Source organism: Agelaius phoeniceus, chromosome Z (assembly GCF_051311805.1).
Source record: "Agelaius phoeniceus isolate bAgePho1 chromosome Z, bAgePho1.hap1, whole genome shotgun sequence".
In the NCBI taxonomy this organism is placed as follows: Eukaryota; Metazoa; Chordata; class Aves; order Passeriformes; family Icteridae; genus Agelaius; species Agelaius phoeniceus.
The window spans coordinates 55,726,100-55,745,795 of record NC_135303.1 but is presented as its reverse complement, the minus strand read 5'-3'; the positions used below and the strand labels follow the sequence as shown (position 1 = coordinate 55,745,795).

The 19,696-nt window shown below is 38.6% G+C and overlaps 1 protein-coding gene across 1 annotated transcript in view; it reads right to left on the bottom strand.

The window, feature by feature from the left end:
• FANCC (FA complementation group C) overlaps positions 1-13,447 on the bottom strand; it is a 78,375-nt gene extending 64,928 nt beyond the window's left edge. Inside the window, exon 1 of the mRNA XM_077171500.1 lies at positions 13,348-13,447. Coding sequence (XP_077027615.1) covers positions 13,348-13,374 — 27 coding nt within the window. The 5' untranslated portion in view covers positions 13,375-13,447. The remainder of the gene's footprint in view (positions 1-13,347) is intronic.
• Positions 13,448-19,696: the final 6,249 nt, after the last annotated feature.

The following is a 19,696-nucleotide window of genomic DNA, read 5'->3' as shown; positions in this document are numbered from 1 at the left end:
ACTCCAGCATCAGCATTTTGGGGCTAATCATGAGTTGATTAAGTATTAACTGAGAATCGAAATAAAGCAAATCAAGCAGGATAATCTAATATACTGAGTACCTGTTTCTACTATTCAGTATGCAAAATAGCACAGCCATCACTCTTCTTTTTCCAGAAGTCTGAGATCCCAGCTCTCCAATAAGAAAGGTGTTTTGTCTCCCTGGTTAATACAGCTAAATAAACTGGATTGCACATTCTATCTTTTTTTTTTTTTAAGTACTGCAACTATTTAAAAAAACCCCAAAACAACAGCACAAATCGTAAGTGAAAGAAAATCTTAGAAGTGTACCTCTTCTTTATGCTGGTAACTGCAAGTGTGAATTTTTTACTGTTTCTGATAGCTAACTCCTTTAAAACATCTGAATATTTTGGAGATGAGAAAAGTGTTCTCCCATCAACAGACTTGCAATAATCACACACAAGACAAAGCAGCTCTATGTTCGGTGCTATTCAAAACCCTCACCTTGTTGCATGGAAGCACAAACGAAGGACCTGGACCAAAAAAACTCCAGCTATACAATCTAGGGTTCAGAACCTATCCTCAGAAGGATCAGTCCTGGCCTTGATCTTTTTGCATTATTTTCTCATGAAAATGAAACACCACACTGTTTCTTAAGCACAGTTCAGAAATTCTAGCTGCAATTTAATGCTCAATTAATGGATACATTTATTGGTAAAAAATAGAGGAGACAGTTCTATATGCATTTCCAAAGTGGATTAAAGGACAAATATATGTGGTTTTCTGTGCAATTAATTTTCTGCAACTGCTAAATATCCTAATATATCAGCAATAGGGAACAAATGATCCCTGTGATTAAGAGAAGATGTAATCTTCAGTGCACTTCTTTATCTTTGAATAACCATTTAGAGTGACATGTAAAGATCTTTGCACTTGTGGGCAAGTGGGAGGAGGAAGGGTTGTGCTCTTCTGTAAAGTTTTGGACACGAACTACTCTTGTAGATTCAACGGTAGCAGAATCCCTTACCGGAATTATTACACAGCCACAGAATCCTCTGAGTTGGAAGGGACACATAAGGATCACCATGTCCAACTTTTAAGGAAATGGTCTGTGTGAGAATGGAACCCATATTCCAATCCACTGAACTCATCTCAGGGCTGAATGCAGATTTTCAAGAATTATAATCACCAAAAATGCTAAAGGCACTGCTGCTCTCTGTTTTGGAATACTACCAATTCAGCTCTTTTATAAAATTATACTGAGATTAACAGAAGAACACAATAAAGTGGCATTTTGAGGAATTGCTGCGTTATTCATATGGGCCACTGGCCCTTGTTTAGCATTTACTATGTGCTTCAATTTATCCTTGATCATGAATTAATCAAGTGATCAATTAATATACATTAAGTGATTAATTTAATATGCATTAAGATTTTCAGCATCTCAACACCACATGTTCCACACTATTTCCAATAGTGCTCTGTTTTCAATAGCATGACTTTTAAGCAGTACTTGTTTGTTGTCACTGGAAGTTTCCAATTAGTTATTTTATTGATTGTTTACTTCAACTGTAGCATCTAGTCCTGAAAAGAGCAATTTGATTAATACAGCTTACTCTTGTCTTCATCCCAACATTACTGGAAAACACACAGAAAAGCTACTGTGTATATATAAATACTGTGAATGTATAAATAACCTGATTAAAAAGCAAACGTACCAGAGACACAGATTTCATCTCAAAAACCATCATAGGATATAGAATATGGTTTATCAGAGAAATAGAAAACTGTTAGGTAAACAAAGGTAATTTAAATGTTCAGGTTCTAGTATCATATAGAACACACTGGAAGAGCTACAGGAATCACGGACAATAAATACTTGATTAATAATTTGACTTACAATACTGACAAGTATATTCCTATAGTCTCTTTCGGATTAATTTCCATTCTTTTCAGTTAGTCAGGACTCACTTTAGCTGCCAAAAATCAAAAACCGATTCTCATTTTGACTGGGTTCTCCACAACATGGCAAATTCAGAAGCCAGATTTATCGTAAATCATCTTATAGTACCTTTTACTTCTAGAAAGAAGTCTTTAGTCCTCTTCTCTGAGAACCCCCAGGCAAACCCTCTTGGCCTCATACTTTCGAGCACATGGAACCTTGGGGAGCTCTGGTATGAGGGTACTCATTATACCTTTCAGAAGCTAATGGCAGCATTTCTAACCAGGAATTTTATTCTTTCAAGTGAGCTCTCTGGATAGTGTCTGAAACATACCACTTTAGTCAATAACTTTTGCTACCAGATCTTGAGGCAAAGTCCCCAGATCTTGCTTTAGTAGGTTCACAAAAATTACAATTAAACTTTCATTAATTTATTTCTATTTAATCTTGTAAATTCAGCTGGTAAATTTAAATTAAGCCTTTTAAGTAGAAGGAACTTTGAGGTACTGCTAAGGTACAATATTTCCTTATGTCACAGTGTTCCAAATACACATGACTAAAACTTGTATTCAAGGTATAAAGCTCTCACTTTGCCTTGAATCAATGATAAGTAGCTCCGTGATCCAAATGAATGTTTTACTTTCCACTCTTCTTCCTCCTCTTCTCTTATATCCTACCCACCAGCAACTTTAGCTTATGAGGAAAAACATAAAATAAGAAAACAGTTAAAAATACTCTTATGATGTCAGGGCCCAAGGGCCCAAAGCAAAAGAATTCACCATTAAGATAACAAAACATATAAATATGCACTCCAAATTCCAAACTATTTTTAAGGGGTTTTAATACTTACAAAAGCAGTATGACAGTCCTTTTGTGCATATTTATTACTCTAATAGATATTAGGAGACTAAAATTACCAATTAGGAGCACTTCAGTATATTATATAATCAAAAGATACCATCATGTGACTCCTTAATCACCCTTAACTTGATTGTGATACAGCACCGATGATACAGTAATATAACAAAAGCGTATTCACTTTTTCAGGGTGTCAAAGGTTATTATAATCATGTCACAAATTTACTACCTAATGGATATTCTCAGGTTATGCCAAGAGGAAAAAAAAAAAGTACCAATTATCCTGATCTTTGCAACTGCTTTCTGATTTATTAATTCTCTACATAAAATATGTATTTCTTTACCTTGTTCTCAAGTATATTTTTCATCTTCACCTTGACAAGTCTCCTGCTTGCCAAGAACAGAAGAAAATTCAATATATACTTAGATAGGAGGTAAGAGCAAACATAACTTATTTCCTACTGTAAAGACAGTCTGTTACCAGCCTCCCCAAAATAAATTTTAAAAATAGTTTATTAGGAAAAAAATCATATTTTTTAGAAACTTCAAAAGGCCCAGGAGTAGTAAAGACTATGTGAAAATTAAAAACTATTGTTAGTTTTAAGTATGAAAATTAAAAACTATTACTATAAAAACGATTTATTCCTGTCATCTTATTTTCCAGTACACTTTGTAGAGAAATTTGCTTCACAGGCTGGTTTATAGGTTGGTATTAAGTCTAATCTACACACACTGGCAGTCCAGCAGTAAAGAATAATCGAGAGAATAACTTCCATCTTCATTTCAGACTGGTGTGCTTATAAGCAGTGTTGATTAGTGTTCATTTTTTATTTAGTAAATTTTCACATAAAAACAAGTTTGCCTATTTGTATATCTACAGATATTTTAGAGCAAGAAAAAACAACTATTGTAGAAAACTGCCTGTCTACATGCACACTTTCCAAATTAAAACAAATTGCATGCTACTATATCTTCCCCTGGAAATAAAATTAAAGGACAGAGTTTTGCAAAGGAATCAATATTGGCTAAGCAACCTGTGAAATCTGGCAAACTGAACAGCTGTCAACCAGATGGCTAACATTATTATTCAATGTTTAGACTAAAAATTCTCCTGGAGAAAGTAATTAACTCTTTCCTTTTGCTACTCTATATTTGTTTCTCCTATTTACTCTGATAATTAGTAATTTAACAGAGTTGCCTTCTGAATTACATTATCAGGTCTCACAGGAAAAAGAGCTCAGTTTTCATGTTTAAGCAATTGTGGCCCCTAGCAGGGCTAATTTTGAGGCCAGCATATATATTAAACCTCTCGCACAGGTATCATCTGAGTATCATTGCAAACTGCAGAACTATATTTCCAGTTGCATTCTGTTGCTCTGCAGGTCTAGAGAAGACTTGATGCCCTGAGGAAGCAAACTTTGCTGGGATTCATGCAAGATCTCCCTTTCTCAGATACTCTGAAAACATTACATCTCCCTCTCCCCACAAAAGGACTGTATGATCATGATAAAGCGTTTCTCTACCAGAAGGAGGTTGGGCACTGAACAGGATCCCCAGGGAAGTGGTCACAGCACCAGCCTGACAGAGTTCAAGAGCATTTGGACAATGCTCTCAGCACGTGTTGTGACTTTTGGGGTGTCCTGTTCAGGACTACGAGCTGGACTCGATGATCCTTATGGATCCCTTCCAACTCAACATGTTCTGTGATTTCCATTAATCAGGTTTCATGACCCCAAAAAAATCATTTATTTGCCTCACACAAAAATTAATTTTAAAACTTTCTGGTTCCAATAGCTCATCTTGTAGGAGCAGATCTTCCCTCTAATTTACCCCATTTCAAGAGGCTTAAAAACAAAGAATAAAACCCTCTTTAATGGGAAAAGCAGAAATAGTATCTCAGCACATCCATCTAACTCTTATCTTCTGTCTACAGGAACAGTGAAAGCAGGAGTGATATCACTGAATTTTACATATGTTATTTGCTACCTTTCCATAATGAATCTTAACAGGGCAAGAAGGCAATCAACTATACTTTCAAACACAAAATACGCAAGTACTAACCCACACAATGGATTTTTAGGAACAAACAGAAAAAAAAATCTCATCACAATCCACTATAAGACACTCCTGGCAAGAAACACACCAAAGAAGTTACTAATACTTAAATTTAAGTGGAGAAAACAGGCAATAAAGTAAGGTACCTTCACATCTCTGGCAGAAGACTCTGCAATTCAGCAAAGTACCAAAACATACCATGTCCTAGTTTAAAAGAATTTCAATGTCAGCAGGAGCCAGAACAATATCCAGCAAGACCAACATAAAGCTATCCGTACCAGAACACAGGGAATCAGATGGATGTGCAAAATCTAAACTTGTCTCTATTGTCTGGCTATTAGGCAAATCCCAGATTTGATCAATGCGCACTGATGTGAAGCAGATCAACATCACATTCTAGAACAAAATCCAGACTTGAAAAAAGACTTGAAAAAAACAGGGGGCTGCTAGCTCACTCCTTAATTCCTTACTTGCTCTTCTGTATGTGGATTGCTTGCTCTTATCGGTGATCTACCACAGAGGTGGTACAACAACAATACACCTCAAAATACAAAAGAAGCTAAAATTTACATCCTGAAAGTGTGTGGCATGGTGAACAGAAGCACAAACAATCATACACCTTCACAGGTTTCTAGAAATGGAAGGAGGGAAGGGGGTGTGGAGCACATCTCCTTTCAATGTATTTCCTCAGTAAGGTTTTTATGTGTTTTGTGTTGCAATCTAAATAGTACACCTTACAAGACTATTTGGTAACACTCAGCTCACTGGAATGTAGCAATCTCTCCTAATGCTTGAGGAATGAAGTTTCTGGGGGGATATCTCTAATGAAAATTAACGTTCAAAGATCCTTGGATTTAGCTTGTTGGACAGGGCCTTTTCATTCAGTCAGCTAATTTTCAGCTCACTTCTATGACAACAGTGGAAATAAAGATGACACATGGGAAATTGCAGCTAAAACAACTATGCAAAGAATAAAGGCAACTCTGGGAAGAGACACTAGGTCTGATCGAGGCTTCAAACTACAGAAGGCAGAACTGTCTCAGGTATCTGGCAACATAAAAATATTTTTACAGCACTTTGGAGAAAGTCCAATTATTGCTAACACCACTTTAGCTTCACTAACAGTTGCAGTAACATCACACACCAATTTTGTATGGGTCTCTGATAACAGCAGTCTAAACGCCACATAAGTTAGATCTTATTTTGCAGATTACAAGAAAAGGAATGAAATGCTCGTTGTGTTTACATCAATGGCAAAATTTTTGTTAGTCTCAGTTAAGACTAAATTTCACATTGAGCTTTAATGACAGTGAGAAACCCATCCACATAAGAGCTTACCAAGTAACTACATTAGAAAAATTAAGCCTTTTAGCGATAATGGTAAATTCTTGTTAGATTAAATCTGTTGTTTGGACCCATTCTCCCATACCAAATCTACCAGCTAATGCATCACTCCTTATCTTGTGGGTTACCTAACAGTTATCTGGGTTATCTGGCTATAGAGTTTTCATTACCCAATTCTAGCAAACGAGAAATTTTTTTACCAATTAGAAATTCTACTTTTTCACTTAAAACTTTTACATGTGGTTACCACCGTCTCCCATAGCTTAAAACCAGTATTAGAGATTTATACTGTCATTTCAAACATCTGAAAGATTTTCTTCAACTCCTTCTCTACAGAGTAACACTTCAGAAAAAAAAAACTGATGTGGGGGTGCTGGTGGGCAGCAGCTCAGGGTGAGCCAGCAGTGTGTGCCCGGGCAGCCAGGAGGGCAAACCCCATCCCGGGGTGCAGCAGACACAGCATCACCAGCTGGGATTGGGATCATCCCGCTGGATCCAGCCCTGGTGCGCCTCACCCCGAGTCCTGTGTGCAGTGCTGGGCCCCACACTCTGAGAAGGGTGGGAAGAAGGTCCTGGAATGGTCCAGAGGGAACCTGGAGAGGGAGTGCTGGTCTGTTCCCAGGATTTCCTGGAATCCAGTAACAGGATATGTGCAAATGGTTCAAGCCTTATCACGGGATGTTCAGACTGGACACTGGGAAATATTTCTTTACCAGGAGAGTGGTCAAACACTGGAAGAGGTCTCCTACAGATGTGGCTTTTGCTCCATGTCTGTTAAGTGCCTTAAAAAGAGGCAGTTGGACAATGCATTTAATACCAAAGTTAACATTTGTTCTGTTGTGAATTGGTCAGGCAGTTTGACTACATGATTTTTGTCCCAAAAAACCCGTCCATTCTATTCTGGTCTGAACATGAACTGAGCCAAACCAATCACCCAAATTTCCCTCATCACAGAACCTCCTTTTCTATCAACTTGTATACTGCTTGAGTGGAATACAAAGAAACCTATTTCCTTAAAGTTCACTTCCTCTGGGGAAAAAAAAAGGTAAAGATTAATTCAAAGTTTCACCATGGAATTAGCAGCATTTTGTGCCAGTTACATACTATGAGCTATCGGTGATGAGTATGTTGCATATACACCAATCCTTGGCAGGCACTTTCTTTTTTAGAAATTTAAGTTTGCAATTAACAGATGCATTATAAAATAATTCTCCCATGTCCAAGCATGAACAGAAGCACATACACTAAACTGTACATAGCAAGTTAGAACATTAATCCTCTCATCAGAGGAGTCACTTATGACCTGTAATATAGAAAAAAACATGTATTCCCTTGTATTAGTGTATCAAGGAATAGCATTTACTTCCACCTGTATGTACTAAAATTACAAGGAGGCAAGGGGAAAACCTAAAAATGTTCCTGCCAGAGCATAATCTTCCCCCAGCTAAGCTGTGGGGGTTGGGAGGGAAAGCAACAGAGACACAACCTGTTTACATGCAGAGAAGAATCACTACTCACCTTTCTTCCTTCAATTAAATAATGAATGAACATAAGGGGCTTTATAATTCCAACAATGCTTCTATAATAGTCATGCAACTGCTAAATTCAAGCTTTCCCCCGGCTTACACAGGTATACAAAAAGACATATGTTCCAAATTCTTTATCTCAAGTATTTGAACATAAGGTAAAATACTGACTGTGTTATTGATATCCAGAGCTACTCATACAGTTGGGTTCTAATTCTTATACTAAGAATTTTTATAAGAATCTCTAATATTTATTTAGTAATGAAAAACATACCTTTCATTGAAATCCCACAGTTCTACAGAGTTAAAGCATTTCTGCGTTAGCATAAGGAAACAGAGGAACAAACAGAAAACAATTTCTTCAAAGTCACTGAGGAGACATATGACAAAAAGAGATGAAACACACAAATCTTATATACTTTAGCCTATTAGGAAACACTGTTTTTGAAGGCTTTCCTCAAAGACAATCTATTATTCAACTTAAGCTCCTCAAGCATGACATGACAATTTATGCAATGATGGTCAATATTGTACCAAAAAGAATCCCAAAAAAGTATTTTCTTTTCAGTTTATATTACACACATTTACCTTGATATGAACTCTAATAACAGCTTAATAAGTGTAAGTAAAAAAATCTCTGAAAAGTATTCACAGAGTCCACAGTAAAAGCAAACCTGTAAATGAAAGAATGCACTTCTCTGGCATAAAAGAAAAGAGTCTCATACTTTTCCCCCTCCTCTCTCACTGACTACTCACACTCAGAAATAGCCACAAAATAAAATCTTCAGAATAAAGATGTATTTATGGCACTAAGTACATCTGACAGAAAAAGAAAAATTCATTCTTCAGAAGAATAAAAATAACTTCATGACATCCACATCAACATTTACACGTTTTTGTTGTACATTATCTTAACACACTCCCACAGATACTTGTCCCTGGAGTCCATTGACAAGGTTTCATGCTATTCACAGGCATTAAATCAGGCCATTCATTCTTTGCAAACAAGAAGAGATAAGTTTCCTCAGAAACATCTAGAGCAAAGACTTTTGCTCATTCACTCAGTCAAACTCATACCGAAGCAACAATTAGCTGTGTGGGCATTTAGACTGAAGACAGGGAATTGACATTCAAATCGATGAGACAATGATTAGTGGAATTTTCAGTCAATTATTCCTGCATATTTTATGAGCACTTACTTTTTAATGCTACAGAGGATCCCCTGATTTGTCAATAATGCCTGTCACATCCGTTCACAAAAACCTCCCAGTTTTGCCCCGGTATGAAATGAAAGATGTATTTTTCTCTTATCTTATGGGAAGAGAGCTTCTTATGAAAGTGGTCAGTTGATGATAAATAAGAACTTCTAATGTACAGCGTAGAAAAAAAATACTAGCTAGTAGTATGTCTCCTGGCCTCTTCTACTTGGACACTCATTTATGTCAATTTAGTTGATACCTTATTAAAATCTTATCTGCAATACTTCAATACTGTCACACAGTTAATCAAGATTTATTAAAAAAATGTCCAATGAATCTATTAATAGGGAGGAAGGACAGCACTACAATTTGGCTTCAGGAGTCAGAAGTCTAAGAATCCAATTCTCACATCTGACACATGACACTAAATAAATTAAAGTTAGTTAAGTAAGGCTCACTCTGCTCCACCTCTGCAGAAGCTTGATTAGTTCTGCTCTAATTTTAAAGAATAGTACATTTACTTATATACTTGTCTACTTAAAAAAAAAAAAACAAAAACAAAAAAAAAAACCCAAACTAAAACCAAATATCTGGTAACATCAGATTTACTCTATTCACAGGTTTTTTTAAATTTATTACTCTCAAAGATTTACAAAGTTCCTTTTGCTGCAGTAGCCTTGTGGGCTTTATTTTGCAAGATTACCATAAATGATACTGCGCAGATTACACTTGAGCAAGTAATAATGTGTCCTTAGAGTGCATCCAGTAATACCTGTACAAATCATCACTAGTAAAATCATGAAACTATAGCTCCCAGTATTGCTTAGAAATACACTTTCTACTGGAAGTTAAAAATGCATGGAGAAGTACTGTGTCATAACCCTGCAACCATATGCAAGGCTAACAGTTAAAAAACTAACAGAAACCTCTCACAAACAGCATCTGACATGAGTCTGCCCTTTATTATTACACAGAGTAAAAGCATTCTTGAACAAATTTTAAAGACACTGTAATCAAAACTTCCAAAATTCAGAAGAGTAAATTGTGATTGTTAATATAAATAATCTAGATTTATCTTCGTTAATTTATTATTTATGTTTACTGAGTTTATTATTAATATAATAATAATAAAGAGTATTTTGCACCTCCATAATATTTAACATACTGTACATTCCTGTAACTTAGAAAGTAGACTAACTGCATGATCCTAAAGTGTTCTTGGGACCTGGTGGTATGTGCCACCAAGTCTCAAACACAAAGAATTTTCTAATTCCCAAAACTGCATTAAAGGAGTTACAGATTTTTAATGAGTATTACCATTGTCTTCACTTTAATAACATTAACAATGACAGCAATTTATTATAGCATTAACTGAAAAACATTTTCTGGGAATACCTTTCATAGTGAAGGTTTAATTGTTTAAGATTTGATTTTTGAGAGCTGTTCTACCACTTATGCATGTAGCAAGATCTTTACAATCTAGCATACTTTTGCTCATTGTTTAGGTCAGGTTGACACAAAATATGCTGCATTCACTTTATTTATTATTTATTCAAATAATTTTTTTTAAATTATCTGATAAAGACTAAAGATTTTTATTTGGGAATGATCTCATGCAATATACACATCTTCCTGTAAATGCCAAAAATTATTCCATGTACACCAGAGGATTCTAAGGAAACGGGAACTTTCTGAGTTCCTGTTTCAAGAAAGACTTGTTTCACCTATCTCTGTCACCCTTCTTAAGATCCTCCACCCAAATGTGTTTTGAAAGACATCTTTGCCATAAACAGTACCTTCACAACTGTAGGGCAGTATACTGAAACATACATATTCAGGAAAAAGAAATTATAGTTTAAAAGTACACTGAGCACCCAAGGATGTTCCACTGATGGAACAAGGCTGTGTCGAGTGCCTTCAAAGGGGTATCCTTTGTTGCTGTAACTCCTCATAACATCACCCCAACTCCACCAGTGTCCCTTATGACCCATGGTATACTCTGTGGTTAATTTCATGTGCACTCACCCTGCTGGTCCATATGTACATGCTGACCAGATGGAATCACAGAATCATACAATGTTAAGGAGGTAGAATGGACCCTACAGATCATCTAGTCCCAACCCTCCCTGCCACAAGGAGGGACATTGCCCACTAGACCAGGTTGCTCAAGGACTTGCGCAGCCTGGCCTAGAACACTGCCAGAGATGGGCACCCAGAACCTCCCTGGGCAGCCTGTTTCAGTGTCTCACCACCCTCACAGGAATGAACTTCTTCCTAATATACAACCCAAAGTTCCCCTCTTTCAGTTTGAACCCTTTGCCCCTTGCCTCATCACTACAGCTCCAAATGAGGAGTCTCTCTCCAGCTTCCCTGTAGCCTCCCTTCAGATAATGGAAGGTGGCTGTGGGTTCTCTACACAACTTTCTCTTATTCAAGCTGAACAGTCCCAAATTTCTTTGCCTGTCTTTGTAAGGGAGATTATCCAGTTCCAGAGGACTCCTGCCCAACAACATGGGGAATATCAGTCTTTCTCTTTGACCCTTCCTTCGAATTTTAGAATATATATAGGAATAGAATCACCATAAAACCTTTATTCTGCTTTGAAACTTGGTTAAAAATACCATGTTCAATCCTTAGTAGCCAAAGACACGGAGAGGCAGACTCACACACATCTCACTTCCTGAGAATACAAACATAAAAAGCACAGAAGTTATCAGCAAAACTGATCCATGCTTGTAAGCAAGAAGATAACCTCCGGGATCCTTTTTCGAATCAGGTTTTCCCAGCGCCACGTTCTCTGGAGCCCAGGCCCTGCGGCGGCGCCCAGCCCTGCAGCGCCACCGCCGCCCAGGAGGCGGCAGCAGTGAGCACCCGCCCCGCCGCGCCCGAGGCGCCCCCGGCAGGGCCGAACCCAGCGGGCAGGGTTCCATGGATTTGGAATTAACAGATATATTGCAAAGTAATATAGCAACGCCCCGATCTCTGCCTTCCGCAACGTGTCCACCCCTGCTTCGAACACTGTATGGTGATCAGTTCTTATGACACAGCTTTCCAATCTTTAGCTAAGAAGGGGAGGTGAGCATAAACCCAAAAAATGGAGCAAGTAGTTCATGTAACTCGGAACATAAACTGAATTAAATTTATTTGGCACAGACAATGAAGCCTTCTTTTCACAAAAGGGATGGGGGACAGCTTAAGAGCCTTTAATTACATATCAGAAAAAAATCCCAAATTCTGAAGGTTCTCCTAGTTTTCAAAAGCCCGTCACTGGATTGTTATATCATAGTAGTTTTACCTAAAGGATTCTTCACTCTCAGAGAGAGAGCATTATGCCATTTTAGTTATTTTAGTTATCCTCCCACATGAAAAATGGCCATTCGGAAAATTTTTGAGAGGAGAGGAAATTTAATTACCTACATTTGTGAACCAAACCCAACACTTAAAATGTCAAATTCTCCCAGCACTTATGGGACATCTGTCTTCCCTAATCTTTAGTTTAAATAAAAGGCCAGCTATATCTTCTGACAGTATTCCTTAAAAGCCTACTCTGCTGGAGTTCCTCCACCACAGCAGATGTCTGTGTCACATTGCACAGAACAAAAGCTGGCAAAGTCTGCTGAATCAGAAACAATCCCCCTCCCTCTATCAACCATTTAGGAATGTATCCGTGTATTATTGTTGCATCCATCTTGCACATACATCACAAAATGACCTTTTGTCACTCTGTTTCCTCCCTAGAAGGAGGGGGTATAGCAAGACGCTGACAGCACAGATGTTGATGCCTCTCTTCGCGGATGTTTTCAGTACCAGATAGTACCTACACGGGGAATACAAGAAGGCTGGACACGGACTTTCTACAGGGGCACGTAGTGATAGGACAAAGGGAATGGCCTTAGACAGAGTACGTTTAGCCTAAATGTTAGGAAGAAACTTTTCACCCAGAGAGTGGTGAGGCACTGGCACAGGCTACCCAGAGAAACTGGGGCTGTCTCATTGCTGGAAGTGCTCGGGGCCAGGCTGGCCGGGGCACGCTAGCACGGACACCTCATGAGCCAGGCAGGCAGGCACCAGCAGCTCGGGCAGCAGCGCCAAGGACGTAGCGCAGGCCACGGTCACCTCCCTCTGCCCACCTCAAAGCCTCAGGGAAGGCGGGCCCGACGCCTCGCTGCCCATGTCACCCCTTCCCCAGCAGACTTGTCGCCGCCAGCTCTCGCGGAGGGTGAAAGGGGAGGGCGCGGAGCCAGGCGGCTCATCCGCACTAGCGCATCCCCTTCCCGCCACGACACCCCCGGACCCCGACCACCGCGGCGCGGCCAGCGGGGGCAGGACGGGCGAGAAGCCGCGGCTCCCTGGAGCGGCTGGGCAGGTCCCGCCGGAGCTCCCCGCTCCCGCTCCGTCCCGCCCCTGCCTGGCCGCCGCTTACCGCGCCCGCCGCGCCGCGCCGCGCCATTGGGGTTTCGCGCGCGCTGCCCGCTGCCCCGGGCCGCGCCTGCGCGGGGGGGCGGGGCCGGGCGGGGCCGCCTGTCCTCTGGGGACCCGGGACAGGGCCCGGGAGCGCGTTGAGGCTGGCTTTGGGCGGTGCCTCTGCGCGCAGAGGGTGGCGGGCACTGGAACAGGCCTCCCCGTACTAAGCCTGTCTGTCTGAGTTAAAGAAGAGCTTGGACAAGGCTCTCAGGCACATTCTGTGACTCTTACGGATGTCCTGCGCAGGGCCGGGAGTTGGACTTCCATGGTCCTTGTGGGTCCCTTCCATTTCAGGATACTCTGTGATTCTTTGATTATGAATGTGTGATTCAGCCCGCCCCAGCCACACACGCTTGGCCTCCCGACTCAAACATGGGACATCAAGAGGCAGAGCTGTGGCAGAAGCCCTGTCGTTCTTGGCCACCGCACTCCCAGCGGGACCCTAGCGACAGTGAGGCATCTCGGTGGCCTGCATGCTGAAAACTCACTGAGCACACTGAAGAACACACTGAAAACCAGTGACATGGGCAAAGCCAGTCTGACCCCGCACATGCAGCTCAGGAGCGCTCCACAGGGAAACCAAAGTGACAGGGACATGGTGGCCCCAGTGTGGGTTGTGTCTTCTGGGCCGCCATGCACTGAAAGCTGGCCGTGGCCAGGCCAAGGTGCCTGCACACAGTTTTGTCCTTTGACCATGAATGAATAAAACCCTTCATCTGTACCACTTTTTAAGTGCAAAAAACTTTTTAAGTTGCTTCTTTTCACTTTTCTGAACATAGAAGGTCCTTGTATCCCTGAGAACAAAATGCTACCAGTATGAGTACAGACATAGAGCAAGTAAGAAATTTTGTTTTGGATAAACTTAGGGTTGGAAATAAATACTCAATTTACTGAAATTTGTGTTGGTGCCAAAGTGAGAAATATAGACAGGGTGAACCCTACTGTCCCTCAGTTTGTTATAAAGCATTAGTAATAAAACTACCAAGACCTGTACTCTGACACTGATCCTCAAAGCAGTCCTGCTGAAAATACCAATGCTACACAACCTAACTACTTGGTGCATTTTTGCTCATCATTCCCTAGCCTATTTACACAGTCATACTTCATTCTCTTCCTCTCATTCTTCCTCTTCAGCTCATCTCCTCAGCTCCTTCTCCTGTTTACCCTGGTAGTTCTTTCATTCCTGCCTGGTTTTACGTCCACGTTCATTATTTGAAAAATAGAGCTGGTGGGAATTTGCTACTATATTTCCACCTGTCTTTTTGAGAAGCCATCAGCACACAGAATTCTTTGTTTCCTAGCATCTTCCTCCAAATATGTATTCTTACACCTTGTCTTTATTTCCTCCTTGAAGAAACTGGATAGTAAAGCACTCATTGCATTCCTACCTATGGGAAAACAAAACAGAAAAAAGTAAAGAACAAAGTTACTAAGGCAAAACACTCTCTGTCTTAAACCTAGGTTGAATTGTTACTTTTCATATGGATTTTAAATTAAATTGCAGTGACATCATTAGTCTGAATTATAGGCTAGTTTGTATTAGACTTGTATTCAAGATTTAAAGTCTGCTTGAACATATGACAACCACGGCTGCTGAAGTTGAAATTGCTATTTTTCTTTTCTCAATTTTAAAAGACTAGCTGTTGTTCAGACTCCTTACTCCCACTCAGCTTTCATATTCTTGCATTCATTCTTGCATTCTTGCTTTTTTTTTAGAGGTTGCCTCTTTTTTGATCACCTCTGCTTTCAATTTTCTATAAAATGAGACATCCTTATCAGTACAAAAGCAAGTTCAACCTACTCGTACAGTGAAATCCCCACGCATTACTTAAATTACTTTTTACATTTCATCCTGTCAAATCAGAAACACCTGATGAATTAAAAGCTTGTTTGTGAAAAGTTCAAAGTTCTTTCTTGGTAAACAGCAACTGGTCATGAGGCAACCCATCAAGACAAACTGTCAGGAATGTTTCCCATACATCCAACACATTTGCAGAGCATAACTTGGAGCTTTGTATGTAATGCCCATATTCACACAGTGAGTCCAGTTCATAACTCATGCAATTCTTCTAATCATTCTACTCCTCTTTTTTGTCAAGTGAAAATATGAAAGAATTTGTCTTTGTTTTCTATCATGAATTGTGTTAACACTTTCTTAAATGTCAGCATTTTTAGTTGTTTCATTCATGACACTTTTTATGGCTCTGGTACACTGGAAGAAGCTTGAGTGGAAGGAGTTTGATAACATCATTTTCCATGTTCCTGATTGAACATATTCCAGAGTTGTCCAAAGTGTATTTCTGCTCCATAGTCAGAGTAGCAAAAATGGCCTTTGTTAATCAGCTTGATGCATACACCCTCAACTTACACAATTTTGTTGCTGCTCAACAAGCCATTGGCACAAAAAGTTCTCATGCACACCTGAACATATGGCTAAAGATCACTGTAATATAGTAGGAGCTGTAAAAAATAAACCCAGGAATTAAAAAAAAAAAGCAAAAAGACCTAGAGCATTTAAGGAAGTAATGGGAAAGGGTATAATAGATAAATATATAAAAAAATAGAAGCAAATAAAAAACAAATGTGAAAGTAAATTACTAATATTAATAAACCCTAGTAGGTGGAAAGAACACTAGGTAATATTACCTTCAAAGGACCCTCATTTTAAATAATCAAAAAATAAGTGGAAATGATACAAATAATGAAATAGTAGTACAAATCAAGTGAATGCCAATACAAATGTTATGTTACTTCAGACATTCTGTGTGGAGTTTTCCACTTCCTCTTTTAATAAATGCAAAACTTTTGAGGTTAAAAAATGTCATGGGGATTGCTATTTCTTTAGCCTTCATCTTTAATAACAGATACTACTACATATAGAGCTAATACAGCTGCCTTAGAGAATTACTAATAGTAAATCTCTGACACAAATAATATTTGAAATTATTAAGTCACCAGAAATAGCACTGCTACAAATATAAAATTCCATGACTTCAAACCCTGAATATTTCAGAAAGGATATTCCACATAGCAGAGAATTTCTGGCTGCTCTCTGAGAACCTTAGCAATCTCCTCTTCCCCAGGGTATGTTGCCAAAGCGCCTCATTAAGCCTTGCACTTTGATGAGACACAGCAGATACTATACTTCAGTTCGGAGTAAAATATCTACTTTTGATCTTTTGGCCAGTATTAATTTGGTAGAAAAAAAGTCCTTTGTTAGGGAAAGAGAAAGAAATACATATTTGACAAGTTTGAGGGGGAAAAAGGAAGAGAGGGAAAAAAAAAAAAAAGGAAAAGTTCCAGCTGTTTGAAGCTTTTCAGAAGTTTGGAATGTTAGAATAAATGCTAGGGGAGGTAGTAGACTGATGGAATGAACTGCAGGTGAGGTGCACAAAGGTACATGGTAAATATAATTATTAATGCACATGACCACCACATACATAATATATTATATGTACATCATAACAATTAGCTACAGAGGACAAACTGCTCAAAGCAACAGACAAGTAGCAAGCAAAATGCCCCCAGACCCCTTAGCTGAGGATGTGCCTTCATGTAGATCTGTGGCTAGCTCAAAATGGTTGGTACAGAGATAACAGAGATAACAAGGAGCTAAGAAAATGCTGCAGCCATACTGTTGTTCTTTAGATATGGGATGGGAACTACATGACCACCACAGTGGCAAGCAAAGCATAGATCATATTCAGGAGATTCCCGGAGAAGACCACAGTGTGTTACAAGTCACCAATAGATTTAAGTGTACTGCTGTTTGCTAGCCACAGTAGGGGATTTCTGAATAGGCAGATAGGGCATTTCTAGATGCTGATTATATATTTGAAAATTTACCCACTAAAATACGGTGTTTTGGGCAGGTGTTGGTCAAATAGTTAGACATGTTGACTTCCATGAGTTCCAGGTGTTCATTTTCTCCCATATCACCCATTTGATTTGCAGTATAATTTCATGGTTGCTTATGCTTTTCCATTAAAGAAACTGTCTTCAGTAAGGAGGAGGGAGTTGCTTCTTGGAGGCATCAGAGTCTGCAAATCCTGTTGGTGAACTTTGTGAGCAGTGCATACCACGCAGTCTTTATGTTCACACTGGAATAATTTTATCTCTCCTTCTTTTTTTGTTGATTTGGAATGCAGGTCCTGTTGATTTGACATCCTGTCATGTCAAAGATGTTTACTTACTCCTGAGCAGGACAAGAACATTTTCTGTGTTCTGTATCCCAAGTGATAGATGAATATGTATGGTTTCTTCTCAATGCAAACACCATTAAATCTTTAGCTGGGGACCCTATGAAGGATCCAAAAAAATTGGCCCTGAATTGACCAGTGCTGTTAAATGTTCTTTAAACCAGACCTGAGGAGTTCTCCTAGGAGTTCTCCTACCTTCTGTTAAGGGAGGCCTCTTATTTCTCAGACTGGCATAAAACATGGTCACAAGGATAAAATTTGGAAATTGTACCATATATCAATCACTTAGCTAATCTTGGCACAGTCAAGATTTTCATAATTCATCTTATTATGTATATTTCCAAAGTGTTATTAGAGAAGCTGAAGTGTTTAGGTTGGTGATTATGTTTCTATCTATAGTTTATACATTTTTTTGTTGAAAATAATCCTGAAAATAAATCCTTTTCCTGTACCTGCACTCACAGCAGGTGCTATACAGAGAAAGCATGAGTTACATCAATTATTCCCAAGAACTGAGACAATAAAAATTTAAAAAAATCTTTCATGATTTCCTGCTCCTATTGTGTCCTGCTGAACCCTTGAATACTGGAGAGCATTTCCAAACTTTGTTCCACAGAATCAAGCACAGTACATTGAAGCAGAGAGCTTAGTAATTTCTGTAATTTTTGCTATTTCATTTTGCATGATGCATTTGCATATATACCTTTCATTTATAGAGGTATATGAAAAAATAATTCCCAACCATGTGGGAAGCATATGTGGTCTGTACAAAGCTGTAAAAAGCTCTTTTGAACACTATGAATTATATTAATGCAAGTGATTATCAGTTGTGAACAAATTCCCTTATTGATATTCTAAAAATTTGCTGTAACATATACAGAAGAAGCATGAAATACTTGCTACAGGATGGAAAGTTAGTGACTTTGCCTTGACCTGCTCTCTTACTGACAGCTATTAACAGTATGAAATATCCAGCGAGCATTTCAGTTTCACGAGTGTGACTATATTCTTTCCTGCTTTATATAAAATACTCTCCTTAACTAAAAGAGGTATTTACACATTCTAGAACCTGTGAGGTTTAACCAAAATTTGAGATGATAAAAGGGGAAATGTTGTTTTTGCTGGCAGAAAGCAGGAGCCATAATAAATAGTCAGCAAAATGTGATAAAGATTGTGCTTGAATCAATTTTCAGAGGGTTGGAGATATGGGAAACTGCCTGTTAAGAATTGGTCTTTCATGAATTCCATTATTATTTAAACTCATTATAAGCTATGAAGCATTAAATCTTACAAAATAAAGTTACTATTATAAAATAAACCACTGAACTCAAAGATATCACACACTGAAAGTCATCAGCTTTTTCCTTTGCAAACCTGATTTTTACAGATGATATTTTCAAATTAAGCAAGTAAATCTTAATAAATTCATTTTTCTTCACAGTTTAAAAGCATGAGAGAGCTGGCCACTACTTGAAACTGAAATTTCAAACAAGCCCATAACACTGTAAAACACTGCAAGTAAAAGAGTAATTATAATTTCTAATTCCATTAAATACAGAAATTTACTAAATGTACTAGAAATATATTAAAAATCCATCAAATAGTCATTGTCCATGGAATATAAGACAAGTGTAAGAATAAAAGGAGGAAAGAAAAGCCTTTAAGTGAATAAATTTCCCTAAAACTGCCTTTCACCATATGGATTAAATGCTTTTGTTAAAAATGGAAGCACAGTTGCCACACTAACATAGTTTTCCTTGAAATGCGAGACTGCTTCTTCATCTATAAACTTTGCCAAGCCAATGTCTCCATCAAAACCAAACAAATCCCACATGTAAACAAAGATGTTATACATCAGATGAAAGTGAGGAAATTACCAATATTCACTCAATAGATGGATTTCCATCATAGTGCTCCTAGTGATGACTTTGCTATTAAAAAAAAAAAAAAAGCCATAGAACAGAGGAGAAGAGGGCTGAATGGAAACTCAATTTTATGGTCTGCATTTTTCTGTATTTGCTGAATGTTGTATATGATCATTTGTTCACAGCAACATAGGCCAGTCTGTGATTGTAGCCTTTAAGCCTTTACAAATTACATATTTTCAGT